Source organism: Oncorhynchus masou, chromosome 30 (genome assembly GCF_036934945.1).
Source record: "Oncorhynchus masou masou isolate Uvic2021 chromosome 30, UVic_Omas_1.1, whole genome shotgun sequence".
NCBI classification, from domain to species: Eukaryota; Metazoa; Chordata; class Actinopteri; order Salmoniformes; family Salmonidae; genus Oncorhynchus; species Oncorhynchus masou.
In genome coordinates this window covers 339,723-363,506 of record NC_088241.1, presented here as the reverse complement: position 1 = coordinate 363,506, position 23,784 = coordinate 339,723, and the positions used below count along the sequence as shown (strand labels likewise).

The 23,784-nt window shown below is 46.6% G+C and overlaps 2 protein-coding genes across 4 annotated transcripts; both read left to right on the top strand.

The window, feature by feature from the left end:
* The first annotated feature begins 141 nt into the window (after positions 1-141).
* LOC135521717 (DNA repair and recombination protein RAD54B-like) lies at positions 142-22,974 on the top strand. 3 transcript variants are annotated; one of them, XM_064947393.1, is made up of 15 exons: positions 142-221; positions 734-906; positions 2,542-2,737; positions 14,744-14,965; positions 15,160-15,459; positions 15,573-15,735; positions 15,878-16,103; positions 16,787-16,873; positions 17,032-17,152; positions 17,233-17,372; positions 19,769-20,059; positions 20,131-20,294; positions 21,123-21,384; positions 21,573-21,837; positions 22,602-22,974. In XM_064947393.1, the coding sequence occupies exons 2-15, from the start codon at positions 739-741 to the stop codon at positions 22,820-22,822; spliced, it is 2,826 nt and encodes a 941-aa protein (XP_064803465.1). In that variant the 5' UTR covers positions 142-221; positions 734-738; the 3' UTR covers positions 22,823-22,974. The 3 variants fall into 3 exon arrangements, with proteins under 3 accessions (XP_064803465.1, XP_064803467.1, XP_064803466.1); XM_064947395.1 differs by lacking the exon at positions 734-906 and having other exon boundaries at positions 153-221; XM_064947394.1 differs by lacking the exons at positions 142-221; positions 734-906; positions 2,542-2,737 and adding an exon at positions 13,494-13,585.
* On the top strand, positions 6,923-13,772 carry LOC135521718 (fibrinogen silencer-binding protein-like). Its single transcript, XM_064947396.1, has 2 exons — positions 6,923-8,439; positions 10,737-13,772. Exons 1-2 carry the CDS (start codon positions 8,024-8,026, stop codon positions 11,284-11,286), a joined length of 966 nt encoding a protein of 321 aa, XP_064803468.1. The 5' UTR covers positions 6,923-8,023; the 3' UTR covers positions 11,287-13,772.
* Positions 22,975-23,784: the final 810 nt, after the last annotated feature.

Genomic DNA, 23,784 nt, shown 5'->3' with positions numbered 1-23,784 from the left:
TGTTTCTTGTCGCAAGACGACCGAACTCGAGCAAACGCCACCATTTGGGGCCGCGGGAGTAGAAAACGAGTGCACTCTGTAACATTGGACTCCGCCCCTCTACGTAACACGTAGCCAATAGCAGTTTACGCCACTTTAGCGGGAGAATTCGTCTCTGTAGAGTTGTGTATCCTTGTTTTCTTGCAACTAACTGTAAAGCAGAGGCTTGCTTGACTAAACAGGTATGTATGAAACACACATTTATGCCTTATGTTATCTTTCCAACATATTGTCACAAGCTAATTGGTTGTTATAGACGATGAGATGAAAATGTTGAAGTGTTCAAGGTAGCTCAACTAATTTGGGCTAACTAGCTACACTAACAGTTAACGTAATGTATCTATCTGAACCAACAATGACGTGTATAAACGCATCATTGGTATAAACCCATACATCTCATTGATCTGAACTAACTATTCAAGGGCCATGTACACTGAATGGAAGTAATATATAGCTATGTTATGTAAATATGTTATTTAACTAGCGGCCTTTTACTAATCAGCTGCTTACTAGAACATTGATTAGCTAGTTAGCTAGCTGAATAAGGTGTTACAGTAGGGAACAAAAGCCTCCATACCCAGGACCACTAGTACTTGTTCTCCAGGGGGCTCAGGGTTGGCCACCCCTACCCATAAGCCCTCTTATAGATGTGAAATGATTCAATCAAAAATTACAAACACCCCCTCACTCACAGACAGGATGCGTCGCTCAGGGGCCCCCAGCCAGGTCTTTGGTAACATGGCGAAGAAGCCCCGGTTCGTCCCTCCTGGAACCTCACTGGCTGGTCCTCCTGATCCCCCTGTGGGTATTCTGCTTGAACCGGAGCCTCTGGCCCCTAAACTCGCCCCGGGGAACGTGCTCTACAAGGTGAACACACAGTCTACTTCACTTTCATCCTTAGCCACAAATGTGACCCCTATTACTATTGTAGTAATTACGCAACTAAGCATAGGAGTCATATTGGAGCTACTTCTCTCTCTCGCCGATGTGAGTAAGACCTTTAACAAATTAACATTCACAAGGCCGCAGGGCCAGACAGATTACCAGGACGCGTACTCAGAGCATGCACTGACCAGCTGGGAAGTGTCTAAACTGACATTTTCAACCTTCCTGACCCAGTCTGTAATACCTACATGTTTCAAGCAGACCACCATAGACCCTCTGCCCAAGAACACCAAGGTAACCTATCTAAATGACTATCGCCATGTAGCATCTGTAGTCATGAAATGCTATGAAAGGCTGGTCATGGCTCACATCAATACCATCATCCCAGACACCCTGGATCCACTCCAGTTTGCATACCTCCCCAACAGATCCACAGAGGACACAATCTGTATTGCACTCCACACTGCCCTCACCCACTTGGACAAAAGGAACACCTACGTGAGAAGGCTGTTCATTGACTACATCTCAGTGTTTAACAACATAGTGCCCTCCATGCTCATCTCTAAGGTAAGGACCCTGGGACTGAACATCTCCCTCGGCAACTGGATCCTGGACTTCCTGTCAGGGCGCTCCCAGATGGTGAGGGTAGGCAAAACATCCTCCATGCTCACCCTCAGGGCCCCTCAGGGGTGCGTGCTTAGTCCACTTCTGCACGACTCCAACACCTTTATGTTTGCCGACGGCATAACAGTGATAGGCCTGATCACCGACAACAATGAGACATCCTATAGGGAGGAGGTCAGAGTCAACAACCTCTCCCTCAATGTCAGCAAGACAAAGGAGCTGATGGTAGACAACAGGAAACGGAGTGCCAAGCACACCCACATTCATATCGACAGGGCTGTAGTGGAGAGGCTGCATCACCACTTGGTATGGCAAAATTGCTTGGCATCCGACCGCATGGCACTACAGAGGGTAGTGCGTACGACCCAGTACATCACTGGGGCCAAGCTCCCTGCCATCAAGGACCTCTGCCCGGCGGTGTCAGAGGAAGGCCTGAAAGACTCCAGCCACCCAGAACATCGACTGTTCTCTCTGCTACCGTATGGCAAGCACTACCAATGCATCAACAGGACCCTGTACAGCTTCTAGCCCCAAGCCATAAGACTGCTAAATAGTTCGTTTTAAAAAACTATTAAATGGTTTACATTTACATTGTAGTCATTTAGCAGACACTCTTATCCAGAGCTACTTAGTTAGTGCATCCATCTTCAGATAGCTAGGTGGAACAACCACACTTCTCAGTCATAGTAAGTACATTTTTCCTGAAAGTAGCTATCAGCAAAGTCAGAGCGAGTAAGGGGGTGTTAGTTAACGAAATGCTTTTTTTTGTCAGCTTCTCATTGTGTATCTATTATTTTATTACGTGTTTTTTCTATTACTTCTCTGTTGTGAAGTAAGTAAGCATTTCACTGTTCGTCCAGACCTGTTGTTTACGAAGCATATGACAAATAACATTTTAATTTATTTGACATTATCCAAAAGTGTGTAAAGGGTTTCACTCACTGCGACATGTGGACCTTCTCAGACCTATCTAACAGTTCTCCTTCCTTGCAGGTCCAGAGGAGCCTCTCAGCCCCTGCACCGCCCCTTGCCCTGCCTGTGAAGGCCTTCAGCCTGGCTAAGAGCAGCCCCCAAGCCCCAGGCCTGTCCAGAGCTCTAGCCAGGGTGCTAAGTGCAGCAGACAGTAAGAAGAACGAGCTAGAGCCTGAAGACCCTTCCTTTACAGAGGAGAACACTGGAGACCCAGCTGGTGAGTCAGACATGGGAGGATGGGAGGTGGGGTGGGTTGTGGTGGTGGCACAGTAAACGGTTGCCATTGAAACCAGGTATTCCTGGTGTAGATCTAATGCATTTAAATGTGGAGCAGTACTTCTGGTAAGCTTTGGATTTACTCTCTATGTCAAAAGCAGAAATTCTGGTGATGAAAATCACAGATTTATAAAGCAACAAAGTTACTACAAATCAACGATGATGGTAAGAATAGTCAGCAACATTTTGTGTGCCATAAGAAATGCAGTATATTAACTATGTAGCATATATTGTTTCCATTTCACTGCTGATGTTCTGAAACATTGTTTGAAAGATGCTGGGATTTTGTATAGGTTAACGATTGAGTTTAAGACCCAAAATGGTGAGGCACGGGTAGGAACTGTATTTTGCCTAATGAAATAGGGATATTTTTAATTTAAGCAGGCAAGTCAATTAAGAACATACAGTGCCTTCAGAAAGTATTCAGACCCCTTGACTTTTTCCGCAATTTGTTACGTTACAGCCTTATTCTAAAATGGATTAAATAAAAACAAATGCTCAGCAATCTACACACAATACCCCAAAATGACAAACCGAAAACAGGTTTTTCAAACATTTTCTAAATTTATACAAAATTTAAAACCGATACCTTATTTACATAAGTATTCAGACCTTTGCTATGAGATTCGAAATTGAGCTCAGGTGCATCCTTTTTCCATTGAGCATCCTTGAGATGTTTCTACAACTTGGAGTCCATCTGTGGTAAATTCAGTTGTTTGGACATGATTTAGAAAGGCACACACCTGTCTATGTAAGGTCCCACAGTCAAAGGAATTGTCCGTAGAGCTCCGAGACAGGATTGTGTCGAGGCACAGATCTAGAGAAAGGGTACCAAAACATTTCTGGAGCATCGAAAGTCCCCAAGTACACAGTGGCCTCCATCATTCTTAAATGGAAGAAGTTTGGATCCTTCCTAGAGCTGGCCACCCGGCTAAACTGAGCAATCGGGGGAGAAGGGCCTTGGACAAGGAGGTGACCAAGAACCCAAAGGTTACTCTGACAAAAGGCCAGTGTTCCTCTGTGGAGATGGGAGAACCTTCCAGAGGGACAACCATCTCTCAGGCCTTTATGGTAGAGTGGTCAGACAGAAGCCACTCCTCAGTAAAAGGCACATGACAGCCCGTTTGAAGGTGCTTCAACAAAGTACTGAGTAAAGGGTCTGAATGCTTATGTAAATGTAATATTTCAGTAAAAGAAATATCTAAATGAGCAAACATTTCTAAAATGTTTTTGCTGTTTTTGCTGTCATTATGGGGTATTGTGTGTAGATTGATGAGGAGAAAAAAAGTGATTTAATCCATTTTAAATTAAGGCTGTAACATAACAAAATGTGGAAAAAGTCAAGGGCTCTGAATACTTTCTGAAGGCACTGTATACTTATTTACAATGACGGCTTAGCAAGAGGCAAAAAGGCTAAACTTTCCAGTTTGAGTGTGTTTTACAGCTTGTTCTAGTCGCTAGCTGCAGCGAACTGAAAGGAGCAGTGACCAAGGGATGTGTGTGCTTTGGGGACCGTTAACAGAATGTGACTGGCAGAACGGGTGTTATTTGTATTGTTTTATTTAACCTTTATTTAACTAGTCAGTTAAGAACAAATTCATATTTTACAATGATGGCCTACCCCGGACAAACCCTCCCCTAACCCGGACAAACCCTCCCCTAACCCCGGACAAACCCTCCCCTAACCCCGGACAAACCCTCCCCTAACCCGGACAAACCCTCCCCTAACCCCGGACAAACCCTCCCCTAACCCCGGACAAACCCTCCCCTAACCCCGGACAAACCCTCCCCTACCCCGGACAAACCCTCCCCTAACCCCGGACAAACCCTCCCCTAACCCCGGACAAACCCTCCCCCTAACCCCGGACAAACCCTCCCCCTAACCCCGACAAACCCTCCCCTAACCCCGGACAAACCCTCCCCTACCCCGGACAAACCCTCCCTAACCCCGGACAAACCCTCCCCTAACCCCGGACAAACCCTCCCCTACTCCGGACAAACCCTCCCCTACTCCGGACAAACCCTCCCCAAACCCCGGACAAACCCTCCCCTAACCCCGGACAAACCCTCCCCTAACCCCGGACAAACCCTCCCTAACCCCGGACAAACCCTCCCCTAACCCCGGACAAACCCTCCCCTAACCCCGGACAAACCCTCCCCTAACCCCGGACAAACCCTCCCCTACTCCGGACAAACCCTCCCCTAACTCCGGACAAACCCTCCCCTAACTCCGGACAAACCCTCCCCTAACCCCGGACAAACCCTCCCCTAACCCCGGACAAACCCTCCCCTACTCCGGACAAACCCTCCCTTAACCCGGACAAACCCTCCCTTAACCCGGACAAACCCTCCCCTAACCCCGGACAAACCCTCCCCTAACCCCGGACAAACCCTCCCCTAACCCCGGACAAACCCTCCCCTAACCCCGGACAAACCCTCCCCTAACCCCGGACAAACCCTCCCCTAACCCCGGACAAACCCTCCCCTACCCCGGACGACACTGGACCAACTTGTGAGCCGCACTATGGGATTCCTTATCACGGCCAGTTGTGATACAGCCTGGGATCGAACCAGGCTCTGTAGTGACACCTCTAGCACTGAGATGCAGTACCTTAGACCGCTGCACCACTCGGTAGGGTTGCAGTAGGTATCTCAGATGGGGCAAGTGCGGGCTAAGAGGGTTTTATAAATAAGCATTAACCAGTGGGCCTTGCACTGGATATACAGAGACTGCCAGTTTACAGAGTGCCGTGATGTGTCCTATAAGGAGCATTGTTGGCCGACTGGTAAAGAACATCTAGCTGCTCCAGAGCACCTTTACCTGCCGATCTATACATGACATCTCTGTAGTCTAGCATGGGTAGGATGGTCATCTGAATCAGGGTTAGTTTGGCAGCTGGGGTGAAAGATGAGTGATTACGATAGAGGAAACCAAGTCTAGATTTAACCTTTGGGTTATTTCCAATGTGGTCCTTGATGTAAAAGACAGGAAAAGATGCTACGACCTCCAACAAGACATCAAACATGCAAAAGGACAATATAGGAGGACGGTGGAATCCTATTGCATCGGCTCCGACGCTCGTCATATTTGGCAGGGCTTGCACCCGACAACAGATTACCTAGGGAAACAGCCACGAGTTACCTAGCGATGCAGGACTCCCAAACTAGCTCCATGCCTTCCGTGAAAGCCCCTGTTTTTCCAGATGACTGAGATCTCGCTCTCCGTAGCCGATGTGAGTAAAATGTTTAAGCAGGTTCACAATCACAAGGCCGGAATACCAGAGCGTGTTCATCAAAGAATGCTCTGACCAGCTGGCAAGCTGACCAGCTGTCTTAACAGCAATGTTCAATCTCTCCTTGTCCCAGACTGGAATGTCAACATGTTTCAAGTTGACCACCCTGTTTCTGAGATCTCCAAGGTAACCTGCCTAAATGACTGTAGTCTTGTGGCACTCACATCTGTAATTATGAAATCCAAGGCTGGTCATGACACACATCAACACCATCATCACAGACACCCTAAACCCACTCCAATTCACATACTATCCCAACAGATCCACAGATGATGCAATCTTGCACTTCACACTGCCCTCTTCCACCTGGAGGGGAAATAACTGACAATGCTGTTCATAGACTACAGCTCAGTGTTCAACACCATAGTCCCCCTCCAAGCTCCTTAACAAGCTAGGGACCCTGGGACTGACACCTTGGACTGAACCCCTCCCTCTGCAACTTAACCACAAAGCACTACAGAGGTTGGTGCGGCAACCCAGTGCATCACTGGGGCCATGCTCCCTACCATCCAGGACCTCTATATCAGAGGAAGGCCTGAAAAATTGCCAAAGACTCCAGCCACCCTAACCATAGACTGTTTACTCTGCTACAGTCTGGCAAACGGTATTGGAGCACCAGCTCTCAGACCCACAGGCTCAGTTAAAAAGCTGTTAATTTTTGTCAGTCTGATTTAGGCCTTAGCCGATACTTGTTGGTGTATTTTAGTTATGACTACAAATTAAATTATTTTTTTATTAGCAAACCCTCACGTGTGCCTGGATTTAGAATATTTTATGCCACTTAGCACCTATTGGTGGTTAGAATTTTTCCTTGAAACCAAGATCATGTATATGCTGCTTTAGAAAGGAAATGCAGCAAACAGATATCGCCTTTCTAAGGTGAGCGACATGTAGTCTATCCATTTTGGACTGGCAGGGATTTATTTGATGCTCTGGCTTGGGCTTCAGGGAAACAAACACACACTGAATGAAGCCTAGCCAACTGTAACAAGCCTATGTTTTAATGACAGCAGGTCCAGCATTATGCAAATGAGCGTGGGTAGTGCAGCGGCAGCGCGAGGCAGATTAGAGCTGTGCCTGGGATCAGTGAGCACACGCGCTCTGTCCTCCTCCCTCTCAGAGCAACTAGTGCCTCTGTCTGTCTCTCCTTTCTCCGCTTTTCCTCTCTCTTTAGCTTTTCACTAGTTTTCCCTCATTCTGTTGTTCCCGTCGGCGGATGATTCGTGTGTTTCCCTTTGAGAAGCAGCTCTGATTTTCCTTTGTGTAAAAAAAAAAAAAAATCGCGCGTTCGCACGGACTCGCGCTGCGCGCACACCGTTCCGGTTAAACCAGCGCCGTTTCCTCTTTTCTAGTTAAACGGAAATAAGAATAAAGAAAATGCATCTTTACAATTTCATCGGTATTTCCCCATGTAAGCACACACACCGCCCCCCGTATGTTAGTATTTGGTGTATAGCAGTTAGAACGAGCGCTGGTTTGAGGTTTAGAGAGACCGGGCTGTAAGTAGGTCGGGCTGGGTTTAAGCGGCTTTAGCCTGCGTCAGCCTAAGCTGGGAGGAATTCACCCAAAGCCCTCCGCGGTAGGCGGGGGCCTAAACGAGGCTGGCCTAGTTAAGCCTGATTCTTATTGTTGCCCGTGTGTGTTGTGTAACACAGAGCAGAGAAGACCTCGGATGAGAGAGAGTACATGGGTTAGACAGACTGTTTGATTGAGAATCCATGAAGGGGGAGAAAGAAGAGGGACAAGGAAGAGAGTGAGTGAGAGTTAAACCAGTATTAGCCTGAGCCTCATCACAGAACAGAAAGAAAAGGGAGGTAGAGAACCAGACCAAATCTCAAAAGAAGGAGAGGAAAAGAAGCGAGATATTGTGTTGAGTTAGTGCTGGTGTCTAGGCCTGGCTCGGTCCATTCTGGTTCCCTGGGCTATGTTCTAAGATGGCGTCTGGGTCTGTCTACATGTCGTCCAGTATGGTGGGTAAGGCTCGCTCCTCCAACTTCACCCTGTCTGAGAAACTGGACCTGCTGAAGCTGGTCCGCCCACACATTCTCATCCTGGAGGAGCACACCAACAAGCACGCTGTTATCGTGGACAAGAACAAGTGCTGGGACACAGTGTCTGATCAGTACAACGTCTTGGGGGGGGACAGGCCCCCCCGCACTGCCCAGGGCCTACGCACCCTCTACAAGAGGCTGAAGGAGTCGGCCAAACAGGAAGTGATGCAACGGAGACACGCCCAGCCAGAGTACAGAGGAAGTATATCTGAACCAACCAGGAGAGTGATGGAGATGATACCTCACCTTTTCCATCACGGAGCTATTCACCATGATAAAGACCCAGCGACGATGCACAGGTGAGACACACACACACACACACACACAGGCTGCTCTGTACAGCTCTCAGAGAGGTGAGGGGCTGCTATACTAGTAATTATAGGGGAGGGGTTGAGCTCTACTAGAGAAGGGAGGTGCTGCTCTGTAGAGCTCTACTAGTAACTAGAGGAGAGGGGAGGGGTTTCTCTGTAGACCTCTACTACTAACTAGAGGAGAGGAGGGGCTGCTCTGTAGAGCTCTACTAGTAACTAGATGGGAGGAGCTGCTCTGTAGAGCTCTACTAGTAACTAGGGGGGAGGGGCTGCTTTGTAGAGGTCTACTAGTAACTAGAGGGGAGGGGAGGGGCTGCTCTACTAGAGGGGAGGGGCTGCTCTGTAGAGCTCTACTAGTAACGAGAGGGGAGGGGCTGCTCTGTAGAGCTCTACTAGTAACTAGTGGGGAGGGGAGGGGCTGCTCTGTAGAGGTCTACTAGTAACTAGTGGGGAGGGGAGGGGCTGCTCTGTAGAGGTCTACTAGTAACTAGTGGGGAGGGGAGGGAAGGGGCTGCTCTACTAGAGGGGAGGGGCTGCTCTGTAGAGCTCTACTAGTAACTAGTGGGGAGGGGAGGGGCTGTTCTACTAGAGAGGGGAGGGGTTGCTCTGTAGAGCTCTACTAGTAACTAGAGGAGAGGCGCTGCTCTGTAGAGTTCTACTAGGGAGGGGCTGCTCTGTAGAACTGAACACAGAGCTAACCTCAATCAGTTTACACATGCACACATACACACTCCTCATGCTCACACTCTTGACCTCAGAACAGCTTCAATTCGTCAGGGCATGGACTCTACAAGGTGTTCCACAGTGATTATGGACCATAGTTGTGTCTGGTTGACTGGGTGTCCTTTGGGTGGTGGACCATTATTGATACACACGGGAAACTGTTGAGTGTGAAAAACCCAGCAGCATTGCAGTTCTTGACACGTACAGGTGCACCTGGCACCTACTACCATACCCTGTTTAAAGGTTCTTACATTTTATGTCTTGCCCATTCATCCTCTGAATGGTACACATTCTCAATTGTCTCAAGGCTTAAAATCCCCCTTTAACCTGTCTCCTCCCTTTCATCTACACTGATTTCAGGCAGATTTAAAAAATGACATCAATAAGGGATCATAGTTTTCATCTAGATTCACCTGGTTAGTCTGTCATGGAAAGAGCATTTGTTCTTAATGTTTTGTATACTCAGTGTGTAATTTATTATTATATGATAGTTCCAGCTTTAACTGAGACAACAAACAAAATGTGAGTTTACAGCACCTTACGCGTTGCGTTTACAGCACCTTACACGTCGCGTTTACAGCACCTTACACGTCGCGTTGCGTTTACAGCACCTTACACGTCGCGTTGCATTTACAGCACCTTACACGTCGCGTTGCGTTTACAGCACCTTACACGTCGCGTTTACAGCACCTTACACGTCGCGTTTACAGCACCTTACACGTCGCGTTTACAGCACCTTACACGTCGCGTTTACAGCACCTTACACGTCGCGTTTACAGCACCTTACACGTCGCGTTTACAGCACCTTACACGTCGCGTTTACAGCACCTTACGCGTCGCGTTTACAGCACCTTACGCGTCGCGTTTACAGCACCTTACGCGTCGCGTTTACAGCACCTTACAATTTACACCTATCACCCCTGTTCACTCTGTCCAGTTCAAAATATATTTGAGTTGTGGAGATGAGTCTATCAAACCCGCTTTTCAAGAGGTAGAAAGTCAACAATCTGGTGAATTCACATTTGAAACGTAGGAAAGGTGTTAGCCCACAGTAGGAGAATGCATTCTTTAGCAAAGTATGAGATGGTCATGAAAAGGAAGTATGTTTAAGAAGAATGTTTTTGACCATCCCGAAGACTGGTTGTGTTTCTACACAGCCGGTCTTCTACACTTGCATTGCTTGCTGTTTGGGCTTTTAGGCTGGGTTTCTGTACAGCACTTTGACATCGGCTGATGTAAAAAGGGCTTTATAAATACATTTGATTGATTGAATACTCTCAATACCCCCACCTAGTGCCACTTTTACATGTATGGCTGTAGTAATAAAGCTGTATTCTATTCCATATTGTCTCTGTAGGGTGATGTATAATGATACAGTAATAAATATGTATTATACTGTTAATGTGCAGGGTGATGTATAATGAGACAGTAATAAATATGTATTATACTGTTAATGTGCAGGGTGATGTATAATGATACAGTAATAAATATGTATTATACTGTTAATGTGCAGGGTGATGTATAATGATACAGTAATAAAGCTGTATTCTGTTTATCTGCAGGGTGATGTATAAGCATGACTCTCCCATGGAGCAACCTGGCAGCAGCTCCTCCCTCCCAGACTACCCATCAAACCCCGTCACCCACCACCTGGACCAGGATGTGGTCAGGCTGGACCAGGACGTGGACGTGAAGCCTCCGCCAGACCTGACCATCCTCTCCACCCGTGTGGGGGTGGTGCTAGGAGGAGAGGGGGCGGAGGAGGAAGATGAGGACTTGGGCAGTGTCCATGGTTATGACGGCTCCCTCTCTCCCTGCCCATCCTCTGTCGTCCTGCCCCTCTCCACCTCACCCGTTCCACTGCAACGTGACCTTTACCCTCATGACCACTACCCCCGCCGTGACCCTGATAGGCTCCGTCCCCTTCAGCTGGCCAAGGAGGAGCACGAGCAGGTCATGACCAATCACAGAAAGATGGGCGTATACCTGGAGGAGAAGAGGGAGGGGCTAAAGAGGAAGCAGGAACTGGAGGAGGAGCTTCTGAGAGCAAAAATCAAAGTAGAGAAACTGAGGGCAGCCAGGCTGAGACATGGACTACCACTGCCCCTATAACTAACACACCCATGGTCTGACTGGACTGACCATATGGAACTCAGGAGGATGCTCTGAACTGTTTCTATGTCTGTGTTTAGCGTGTGGAAGAGGGGTTTGGCCTGAGAAATCATGTTGGTGTGATGAACAGTGAGTTTGAGGGAGGATTTAAAGGTCCAATGCAGCCTTCTCAATCTCAAATCATTTCTGGGTAAAAATGAATTACATTACTGTGATTGTTTTCTATTAAAATGCTCAAAAAGAGACAAAAATAGATTTTTAGCAAAGTTCAATTTCTCAAGTAAGAATTTTGCTAGGATTGTCTGCGAGTGGTCTGAGTGGGGAGGGGAAAACTGATAACAAACTATTATTGGCCGAACGGTTTTCAACTCTCTTTCTTCTTGGTCTATTAACACATTTATGGTGATGTCACCAGGCAGGCCAGAACTCCATCCCACCAAAACAGGCTGATATTTCAGCCGATCATTTCTAACATCTCTTAAGCTAAAAAGGCATTATCATAGTTTTCACCATTTCACAGTATTCCAATCTCATAGTGTGGAAATATAGAGTACCAGTCAAAAGTTTGGACACGTCTACTAATTGAATTGTACTATTTTCTACATTGTAGAATAGTAGTGAAGACATCAAAACTATGAAAAAACACATTGAATTTTTTTTCAACAAACACACATTGCACTAAAAAAAGTGTTCAACAAATCTAAATATATTTTATATTCTATGAAGTAGCCATCCTTTTGTCTTGATGACAGCTTTTCACACTCTTGGCATTATCTCAACCAGCTTCATGAGGAATGCTTTTCTTACAGTCTTGAAGAGGTTCACACAAATGCTGACTACTTATTGGCTGCTTTTCCTCCACTCTGAAGTCCAACTCATCCCAAACCATCTCAATTGGGTTGAGGTCGGGTGATAGTGGAGGCCAGGTCAGCTGATGCTGCACCATCTCTCTCCTTGGTCAAATAGCCCTTACACAGCCTGGAGGTGTGTTTTAGGTCATTGTCCTGTTGAAATTCTAATGATAGTCCCACTAAGTGCAAACCAGATGGGATGGTGTATCGCTGCAGAATGCTGTGGTTACTATGCTGGTTAAGTGTGCCTTGAATTCTAAATTAATCACAGATAGTGTCATGAGCAAAGCACCATCACACCTCCTCCATGCTTCACGGTGGAAACCACACATGCGGAGATCATCCATTCACCTACTCTGCGTCTCACAAAGACATGGCGGTTGGAACCAAAAAATCTCAAAATTGGACTCATCAGAGCAAAGGACAAATTTCCACCGATCTAATGTCCATTTCCCGTGTTTCTTTGCCCAAAAAAGTATCTTCTTATTGGTGTCCTTTAGTAGTGGTTTCTTTGCAGCAATTAGACCATAAAGGCCTGATTCGAGCAGTCTCCTCTGAACAGTTGATATTGAGATGTCTGTTACTTGAACTCTGAAGCATTTATTTGGGCTGCAATTTCTGAGATTGAAGATGAACTTATCCTCTGCAACAGAGGTAACCCTGGGTCTTCATTTCCTGTGGCGGTCCTCATGAGAGCCAGTTTCATCACAGCTCTTGATGGTTTTTGCGACTCCACTTGAAGAAACTTTCAAAGTTCTTAATGTTCCCTATTGACTGACCTTCATGTCTTAAAGTAATGATGGACTGTCGTTTCTCTTTGCTTATTTCAGCTGTTCTTGCCATAATATGGACTTGGTCTTTTACCAAATAGGGATATCTTCTGTAAACCAACCCTACCTTGTCACAACACAACTGATTGCCTCAAACGCAATAAGAAGGAAATAAATGTTTTAATAAGGCACACCTGTTAATGGAAATGCTTTCCAGGTGACTACCTCATGAAGCTGGTTGAGAGAATGCCAAGTGTGTGCGAAGCTGTCATCAAGGCAAAAGGTGGCTATGTTTTAAGAATCTAAAATATATTTTGATTTGTTTAACACTTTATTTGTTTACTACATGTCTACATTTCATAGTTTGGATGTCTTCGCTATTATTCTACAATGTAGAAAATAGTAAAAATGAAGAAAAACCATTGAATAAGTATGTGTCCAAACTTTTGACTGGTACTGTATATAAAACACAGGGAAATCTAGTTTTTGACTGCACTGGGCCTTTTGAACAGTGTATTTGCATAAGGAAGTGTGTGTTTTGAGTGAGGATTTAAACAGTGTGTTTGCGTGTGGGACAGTGTGTGTGTGGTGACTACGGTTGAGTTATGACTCTGGAGCTAAAAACAATACAGATCTCTGCTTTTGTCAGACGAGAGGCGCTACTATCACTGGTTTCAGGTACTATTTTGACTGGTTTCATTTGGTTCAAAACCCTGTCTTGCTTTACCATCCCATTAGGAGGGAAGATGATAGGTGATGAGGAGGGGTTTAGAAGGGGGTGTTGCTGTTACAGTGGTGTGATGTTCAGTGTTTCTTGTTCAGATCTGTGGTTTCATTGTTTTCTATTAAAATAGTTTTTCTAGTTTGGTTTTGTGCTTTATCTTCCTCTTCCCTTCTCCAACCTCCCCTTCTCTATCCCTCTCTCTTCCCTTCTCCAGCCTTCCCTTCTCTGTCCCTCTTCTTTAGCCCCTCACCCCCACATATCTCTCCTCACCTTTCCCCTTCGGCCTGGACTCAATATGAAGTTATCTTCACTATAAGCCTGCTACCTGTAAGAGTGAATGTTTAATTCAGACCCTGTCTGCAGGTAACTGTTACACTAGTGAAGAAGTGAGGTAAAGCACAGATGCAGTGATGCTAAACTACAGTGACTATACAGTCCTAATATGGTAATTTTGAGAAGAAACTGGATTAAATGTTTCTCTGTACGGCAAGGGAGACCCTCTATAGAGATAAATATAGTGAAATGGCTTGGACAGCGTCTTGCGGCCCAGGGCTGATGTCTCGTCCTGGGCATGGCACTGTAGAAAAGTCCCAGGCTGCAAGTAGAGTGAAGGCCTCAGTGAAGTAGCAACCTCTGCTGGTGAACATGTGAACTGCCACTCAGCAGATCTTGCATAAAACCTTAGTGAATCATAATTTGACATTTGTGTGCACACGCAATTCACACTTTCCTAAATTGTATGTTGCTGCTGTCAATAACAGAATTGAAAACAAATGTATTTTAAAGAGCAATTCAAAGCCTTGGTTCAGGGTGTAGTATTTTATTATTAGGAGCCCCATTAGCTACTGCTGAAACAGCAGATACTCTTCCTGGTGTCCACACAAAACATCAAACATGACATAATACTGAACATGGACAGAACTACATACATTTAAAATAGGAATTCACGCTTTCATACCTGCTTTAGCTTATATAAAAGACCAATCAGGATCTTGTGCTGAAAAAGAGTTGAGCGACTTGTCTCCACTGGTGTTTGTTCCAGTATATTTAGAGTTTGTAGGCGGCTGTTTGTGTGAGCAGTAATGTGTGTGTTAATGCTTTCTGGGTTTCAGATTTCAGATGTTCTTCACAGAGTCCGGCAGGAGGCTGTGGTCCAGGTGTGTTCGGGGCAGGGTCTGGTAGCGGTGCTGGTTCTGACGGGCCGCGGTACTTCAGTGTGATGTGGTGTAAGGCCAGCGGGAGGAAACACAAACGCTGGCAGGGAGATGCTGTCCTGGTGACACGAGGGCGCACCGCCACGCTTAAAGACATGGAGGGCAAGGACATCGGCAAGGGTGAGTGTGTGAACATTTTAGGTTTCCCCAAACACAGATTAAACATAGTCCTCGACTAAAAATCATGCTCAATGGAGAATTCTGATTTGAAAGTGGTTTTAGTCCACAACTAAGGCTACTCTGTGGCCAGGAGAGTGGCCCTGAGAGGGTTATTTTCCAAGTGCATCGTAGAGTGATTCAGATTGTGTATGTAGGTAGTGGCTATAAGGTATCAGAGCTGGCATCGCTGGGTGAAGGAGAGACCTTGATGATAGGAGCTAAACAGGTGGAGGTGATGGGACTCATATCAGAGCTGGACTACAATAAGGGCCGCTGTTTCCTTGATGTCCATGTGGAGAAGGAGGAGCCTAAGATATCAGCTCCTCCCCCCTCACAACGCCCAGCTTCCAAACCGTTCTGCCGTCCGACGCTATTGAGCAGAGAGACTGATAGGGGAGTGGCCAAGCCTCAGGAGGAGGGGCCCTGTAAACCACGCCATGACCCTCTAGCACCAGGTAAATACACAGACATACAGTACACTCTCTCTCATCACACACACACATGAAGTTACACATTCTCACACACTTCAAACACACCACACTCATCATCTCTCTAATGGTGTGTGTAGGAGCCATTGTCATGCCCCGACCCTCAACCAATCACCAGTGGACGTATAACAAGTCAGGCCTCCCACTGGTGGACGTGGTGGTTGACCCCTACTTGACCGCTCACCTCCGACCCCACCAGCGAGACGGCCTGCTGTTCCTCTACGAGTGTGTCATGGGGATGAGGTAATAGGAGATGTGTGTCTGTTCATGATGAATCCTGATCACTCCAAAGTATATGTTGTGTTCCACAAGGCTCTGTGCTGGGGCTGCTATTTATTTACTTTGATTAATTATGTGGGTGTGGTGTGTGGGTGGTGTGTGTCAGGGCTACATGTAGGTACGGTGCTATCCTGGCAGATGAGATGGGTCTAGGTAAGACCCTCCAGAGCGTGGCTTTGACATGGACGCTGCTAAAGCAGGGCCCGTACGGCGGGAAGCCGGTTTCTAAGCTTGTGCTGGTGGTTGCCCCTGGCAGCCTGGTGCAGAACTGGGGGGCGGAGTTTAAGAAGTGGCTTGGCCGTGAGAGGATCAACGTCTACACTGTTAACCAGGTAGGGGTGTGTTTGATCAGCGTCTACACTGTTAACCAGGTAGGGGTGTGTTTGATCAGCGTCTACACTGTTAACCAGGTAGGGGTGTGTTTGATCAGCGTCTACACTATTAACCAGGTAGGGGTGTGTTTGATCAGCGTCTACACTGTTAACCAGGTAGGGGTTGTTTGATCAGCGTCTACACTGTTAACCAGGTAGGGGTTGTTTGATCAGCGTCTACACTGTTAACCAGGTAGGGGTTGTTTGATCAGCGTCTACACTGTTAACCAGGTAGGGGTTGTTTGATCAGCGTCTACACTGTTAACCAGGTAGGGGTGTGTTTGATCAGCGTCTACACTGTTAACCAGGTAGGGGTTGTTTGATCAGCGTCTACACTGTTAACCAGGTAGGGGTTGTTTGATCAGCATCTACACTGTTAACCAGGTAGGGGTGTGTTTGATCAGCGTCTACACTGTTAACCAGGTAGGGGTGTGTTTGATCAGCGTCTACACTGTTAACCAGGTAGGGGTGTGTTTGATCAGTGTCTACACTGTTAACCAGGTAGGGGTGTGTTTGATCAGCGTCTACACTGTTAACCAGGTAGGGGTGTGTTTGGAGGAAGAGGGGGAGTGTGTTTCCCTGTAGTGCTGTTTCTGATCCATATGGTGATGTGTGTGTGTGTTCCGTGTTGTGTTGGTCATTAGGACCACAGGGTGGAGCTGTTTGCAGCGTCTCCTCTCCACAGTGTATTAGTGATCAGCTATGAGATGCTGCTTCGCTCTCTGGAAGTGGTGAGTTGGTTCACAGCAGCTTATCTAACAGGGGTGGGAAGTACCACTGTTACAACACTGTTGAATTACACCTCAACTCCTAAATGACACAGATTAGGAGTACGGTGGATCATACACTCATGGGACATTATACTGTTGTGTGTGTGTGTGTTGTGTAGGTACAGAAGCTGGAGTTTGGGCTGGTGATCTGTGATGAGGGTCACAGGTTGAAGAACAGCAGCATCAAGACTTCCTCTGCCCTCAGCGGTCTCAGCTGTACACGCAGAGTTATTCTGACAGGTACACACACAGCCCTCTGTTTTATTGACCTTTTACTTTCTCCTAGTATTTTCTCATCTATTGTGTTTGCTGTACTGTAGGTACTCCTGTCCAGAATGACCTGCAGGAGTTCTATGCCATCATAGAGTTTGTGAACCCAGGAATTCTGGGGTCGTCTGCTGCCTACAGGAAGGTGTACGAGGAGCCAATCCTCCGCTCCCGACAGCCCATCTGCACTGAGGTAATTTAACCATCTACACTCTCTATCTCTGTCTCTATACCTCTACACTATCTCTCTATTGTACGCTCCCGACAGCCCTCCTGCACTGAGGTACATTACCCATCTACACTCTCTGTCTCTATACCTCTACACTATCTCTCTATTGTACGCTCACAACAGCCCATCTGCACTGAGGTAATTTAACCATCTACACTCTCTGTCTCTATACCTCTACACTATCTCTCTATTGTACGCTCACAACAGCCCTCCTACACTGAGGTACTGTCTGCATCTCTATCTCTGTCTCTATACCTCTACACTATCTCTCTATTGTACGCTCACAACAGCCCTCCTGCACTGAGGTACTGTCTGCATCTCTATCTCTGTCTCTATACCTCTACACTATCTCTCTATTGTACGCTCCCGACAGCCCTCCTGCACTGAGGTACATTACCCATCTACACTCTCTGTCTCTATACCTCTACACTATCTCTCTATTGTACGCTCACAACAGCCCTCCTGCACTGAGGTACTGTCTGCATCTCTATCTCTGTCTCTATACCTCTACACTATCTCTCTATTGTACGCTCACAACAGCCCTCCTGCACTGAGGTACATTACCCATCTACACTCTCTGTCTCTATACCTCTACACTATCTCTCTATTGTACGCTCCCGACAGCCCATCTGCACTGAGGTACATTACCCATCTACACTCTCTGTCTCTATACCTCTACATTATCTCTCTATTGTACGCTCACAACAGCCCTCCTGCACTGAGGTACATTACCCATCTACACTCTCTGTCTCTATACCTCTACACTATCTCTCTATTGTACGCTCCCGACAGCCCATCTGCACTGAGGTACTGTCTGCATCTCTATCTCTGTCTCTATACCTCTACACTATCTCTCTATTGTACGCTCACAACAGCCCTCCTACACTGAGGTGCTGTCTGCATCTCTATCTCTGTCTCTATACCTCTACACTATCTCTCTATTGTACGCTCACAACAGCCCTCCTGCACTGAGGTACATTACCCATCTACACTCTCTGTCTCTATACCTCTACACTATCTCTCTATTGTACGCTCACAACAGCCCTCCTACACTGAGGTACTGTCTGCATCTCTATCTCTGTCTCTATACCTCTACACTATCTCTCTATTGTACGCTCACAACAGCCCTCCTGCACTGAGGTACTGTCTGCATCTCTATCTCTGTCTCTATACCTCTACACTATCTCTCTATTGTACGCTCCCGACAGCCCTCCTGCACTGAGGTACATTACCCATCTACACTCTCTGTCTCTATACCTCTACACTATCTCTCTATTGTACGCTCACAACAGCCCTCCTGCACTGAGGTACATTACCCATCTACACTCTCTGTCTCTATACCTCTACACTATCTCTCTATTGTACGCTCACAACAGCCCTCCTACACTGAGGTACTGTCTGCATCTCTATCTCTGTCTCTATACCTCTACACTATCTCTCTATTGTACGCTCACAACAGCCCTCCTGCACTGAGGTACTGTCTGCATCTCTATCTCTGTCTCTATACCTCTACACTATCTCTCTATTGTACGCTCCCGACAGCCCTCCTGCACTGAGGTACATTACCCATCTACACTCTCTGTCTCTATACCTCTACACTATCTCTCTATTGTACGCTCACAACAGCCCTCCTGCACTGAGGTACTGTCTGCATCTCTGTCTCTATACCTCTACACTATCTCTCTATTGTACGCTCACAACAGCCCTCCTGCACTGAGGTACATTACCCATCTACACTCTCTGTCTCTATACCTCTACACTATCTCTCTATTGTACGCTCCCGACAGCCCATCTGCACTGAGGTACATTACCCATCTACACTCTCTGTCTCTATACCTCTACATTATCTCTCTATTGTACGCTCACAACAGCCCTCCTGCACTGAGGTACATTACCCATCTACACTCTCTGTCTCTATACCTCTACACTATCTCTCTATTGTACGCTCCCGACAGCCCATCTGCACTGAGGTACTGTCTGCATCTCTATCTCTGTCTCTATACCTCTACACTATCTCTCTATTGTACGCTCACAACAGCCCTCCTACACTGAGGTGCTGTCTGCATCTCTATCTCTGTCTCTATACCTCTACACTATCTCTCTATTGTACGCTCACAACAGCCCTCCTGCACTGAGGTACATTACCCATCTACACTCTCTGTCTCTATACCTCTACACTATCTCTCTATTGTACGCTCCCGACAGCCCATCTGCACTGAGGTACATTACCCATCTACACTCTCTGTCTCTATACCTCTACACTATCTCTCTATTGTACGCTCACAACAGCCCTCCTGCACTGAGGTACTGTCCCCATCTCTTTCTCTCCCTTCATTCCTTCTCTATATCTCTCCCTGTAGGAGGAGAGAGTTTTGGGGGAGGAGCGAGCAGCTGAGCTCTCTCGTCTGACTGGTCTGTTTATTCTGAGGCGGACCCAAGAGATCATCAACCGCTACCTGCCGCCTCGTCTTGATTGGACAGTGTTCTGTAGCCCCTCCCCCTTGCAGCGGGAGCTGTACCAGGTTCTCCTCTCGCACCGTGTCATCCGAGCCTGTCTACAGGGGTCGACACAGACTCACACACACCTCGCCTGCATCACCGCCCTGAAAAAGCTCTGCAACCACCCAGGACTGCTCTACTCCACTGTACAGGTATGACACACAAAGACACGATGATGATGACAACAATGATGATGATGATGATGATTGTGTGTGTGTTCCAGGAGCATTCTGATGGCAGCTCAGCAGAGGGTTCTCTGTATGAAGGGCTAAGAGGTGTCTTTCCAGAGTCTTACTCTTCTGGGGGCTTCAGTACAGCTGACTCAGGGAAACTACTGGTCCTGTCTGACCTACTGACCACTATTCACCACCTCAGCCCTACTGACAGGTAGGTGTGTGTGGCTGTGTGTGCGTGTTAGTATGAAGTGTGTCCAGGGATCCAGGCACACTTGGTTTGTTGACACCATAGGGATCCAATTAAATTACTAGATGGGCTGTCATGAACCCTCAAAGTTCCAGAATGGAGTGAAAATGGCAGCCATATTGGCCAGGGAGAAATCCAAACCTGTCTAATTGGAATGAATGACCATAGAGGCAGAATCCAGATGTTTCTTATAGAGGAAAATAAAAGCAAAGCATGTGATATCAGAAATTGTGTAATAGAATTATTGTCAACCTAAAATATTGTCATATAATTTTAAATACAATGTATATGGATTTTATACACATTTTCTGTATAAATAGCCTCTATAAATATATGTGAACAGACCATTAATGTCAACATTTTAGTTTTCTTGGAAAGCTGTGAGTTATATGATACAATTGTCAGTACTTGTTGCATTTGCAACTTGTCTCAGTCCCATCGTCAACTGATGTCAGCCAGTGTCTGGCTGTGGATTGACTGTGTTGTTTCAATGGAATGTTGGAAGTTAATTAGAAACATTTTATAGAATCATTCCTCTAAAACTGTCTGGCTAACAAACACACGGCAGATACATTCTTAAAATGCATTACTTTATATAATATCTTATCACAGCACAATATCTTATCACAGAACTCCCTGACCAACATGGCTGATCTTTAGACCATCATAAGAAGGTTCATGTCCAGTCTAGTATTCTAATTCTATGGTTGACCCACTCATACTCTGACACATAACCGTGAGATGATCTTGACCATCTTGATCCTGTGTGTGTGAATATGTGTGTGTGTACAGGGTGGTGTTGGTGTCCAACTACACTCAGACGTTAGACCTACTCCAGGACCTGTGTGTCCACCTGGGCTACACCTACTGTCGCCTGGACGGCAACACCCCCACCATCCAGAGGCAGCGATTGGTGGACAACTTCAACAGCCCTCACTCCGCCCACTTCCTCTTCCTCCTGAGTTCTAAAGCCGGAGGGGTGGGGCTTAACCTGATCGGCGCCTCCCACCTGGTCCTATACGACATCGACTGGAACCCTGCCAACGATATACAGGTACACACACACACTCACTCACCAGCATTAGTGTATGTTTCGTTCACATCTGAAACACACATTTACACGTTACTGGTCGGTCAGTACCTGCTATGCTCTTGGAGGAGTGAGGATGAGGAAGAGGCCTTCCTCCTGATGTGATAGTTGGGCTGATGTGTGTGTCTGTCTGTGTGTCTGTCCCCCTCCAGGCAATGTCACGAGTGTGGAGAGACGGACAGAAGAAGACTGTTCACATCTACCGCCTGCTCACTGCAGGTACCATAGAGGAGCGTATCTTCCAGAGGCAGGTGTCCAAACAGGGCCTTTCTGGGACAGTGGTGGACTTGGGGAAAGGGGCGGAGCACACCAGCTTCTCCTCCAATGAGCTGCGAGATCTCTTCAGCCTGACAGACACACCCTGTCTCACTCACGACCTGCTACACTGCAGCTGCAGTATGGACGGATCAGCCCCGGGTAATATATATATACTGCTCAAAAATATAAAGGGAACACTTAAACAACACAATAACTCCAAGTCAATCACACTTCTGTGAAATCAAACTGTCCACTTAGGAAGCAACACTGATTGACAATACATTTCACATGCTTTTGTGCAAATGGAATAGACAACAGGTGGAAATGATAGGCAATTAGCAAGACACCCCCAATAAAGGAGTGGTTCTGCAGGTGGTGACCACAGACCACTTCTCAGTTCCTATGTTTCCTGGCTGATGTTTTGGTCACTTTTGAATACTGGCGGTGCTTTCACTCTAGTGGTAGAATGAGACGGAGTCTACAACCCACACAAGTGGCTCAGGTAGTGCAGCTCATCCAGGATGGCACATCAATGCGAGCTGTGGCAAGACGGTTTGCTGTGTCTGTCAGCGTAGTGTCCAGAGCATGGAGGCGCTACCAGGAGACAGGCCAGTACATCAGGAGACGTGGAGGAGGCCGTAGGAGGGCAACAACCCAGCAGCAGGACCGCTATCTCCGCCTTTGTGCATGGAGGAGCAGGAGGAGCACTGCCAGAGCCCTGCAAAATGACCTCCAGCAGGCCGCAAATGTGCATGTGTGCTCAAACGGTCAGAAACAGACTTCCTATCTGGACAGTTTGATTTCACAGAAGTGTGATTGACTTGGAGTTACATTGTGTTCCCTTTATTTTTTTGAGCAATGTATAATCACACCCGTTGTCTGCTTGTGTTTTTATTTCATGTGTTTCTTTGTGTGTATTATAGAAGAAGGAGAGGATGAGGCACCTGCGTCTGATAGGCCGTGCCAGCTGGGTCGTCAAGGTGACCGTGGTGGGGCGGGGCAGAAGCATCTGAGCATGTCAGAGCTGATGCAGTGGAGACACTTCGCAGGGGACACACACACCTTCAGAGATGCTTACCTGGACCATGCACGAACCCACATCTCCTTCGCCTTCCAGTCCACCATCTCACACACCACTCAGTAACACACACACACACACAGGCTTTCCACAAATGACCAAGAAGTGTCCCTTTCTGAGAAACATTGGACTATGTTATTATTTCTTTATATTCTCTACTGTTTTTACAGTTTGATAGAAGAGAACGTGTAAATGATGGAATAAACTGCTACGTTATACTGCGTATTCCAGCTGTCTTTTTTTCTGTTACAGAAATAACAAGATGAAATCAAACACTGCAGATGAATCAAACACTGCAGATGAGTCATACACTGCACATGAATCAAACACTGCAGATCAAATCAAATGTTATTTCTGACATGCGCCGAATACCACAGGTGTAGTAGACCTGACCGTGAAACGCTTACTTACATGAATCAAACTTATATTAATCAAATCAAATTGTATTGTTCACACACATGTTTTGCAGGTGTAGTGAAATGCTTGTGTTCCTAGCTCCAACAGTGCAGTAGTATCTAAACACTGCAAATGTATCAACCACTGCAGATGAATTAAACACACTCCATTAAAACCTGTGTTTCACTTTTAGGGATGGAGAGGTGGAAATGACTTCTGGAATGAGAGGTATCCAGCTGAATGAGTGTCCATGTCAACTGTTTCATAAAGGTTTATATTATCTGAGTTAAAGTCCAGGGCCACACACACAGCAAGGCTGGCATGAAGGGAATGTGTACACATGCCACCACCCTGGGAGAGCCAGCCTCAGTACTGTAGTTACTACTGGTAGAGATGGAGCCTCAGTACTGTAGTTACTATTGGTAGAGATGGAGAGCCTCAGTACTGTAGTTACTACTGGTAGAGATGGAGCCTCAGTACTGTAGTTACTACTGGTAGAGATGGAGAACTTCAGTACTGTAGTTACTACTGGTAGAGATGGAGCCTCAGTACTGTAGTTACTATTGGTAGAGATGGAGAGCCTCAGTACTGTAGTTACTACTGGTAGAGATGGAGCCTCAGTACTGTAGTTA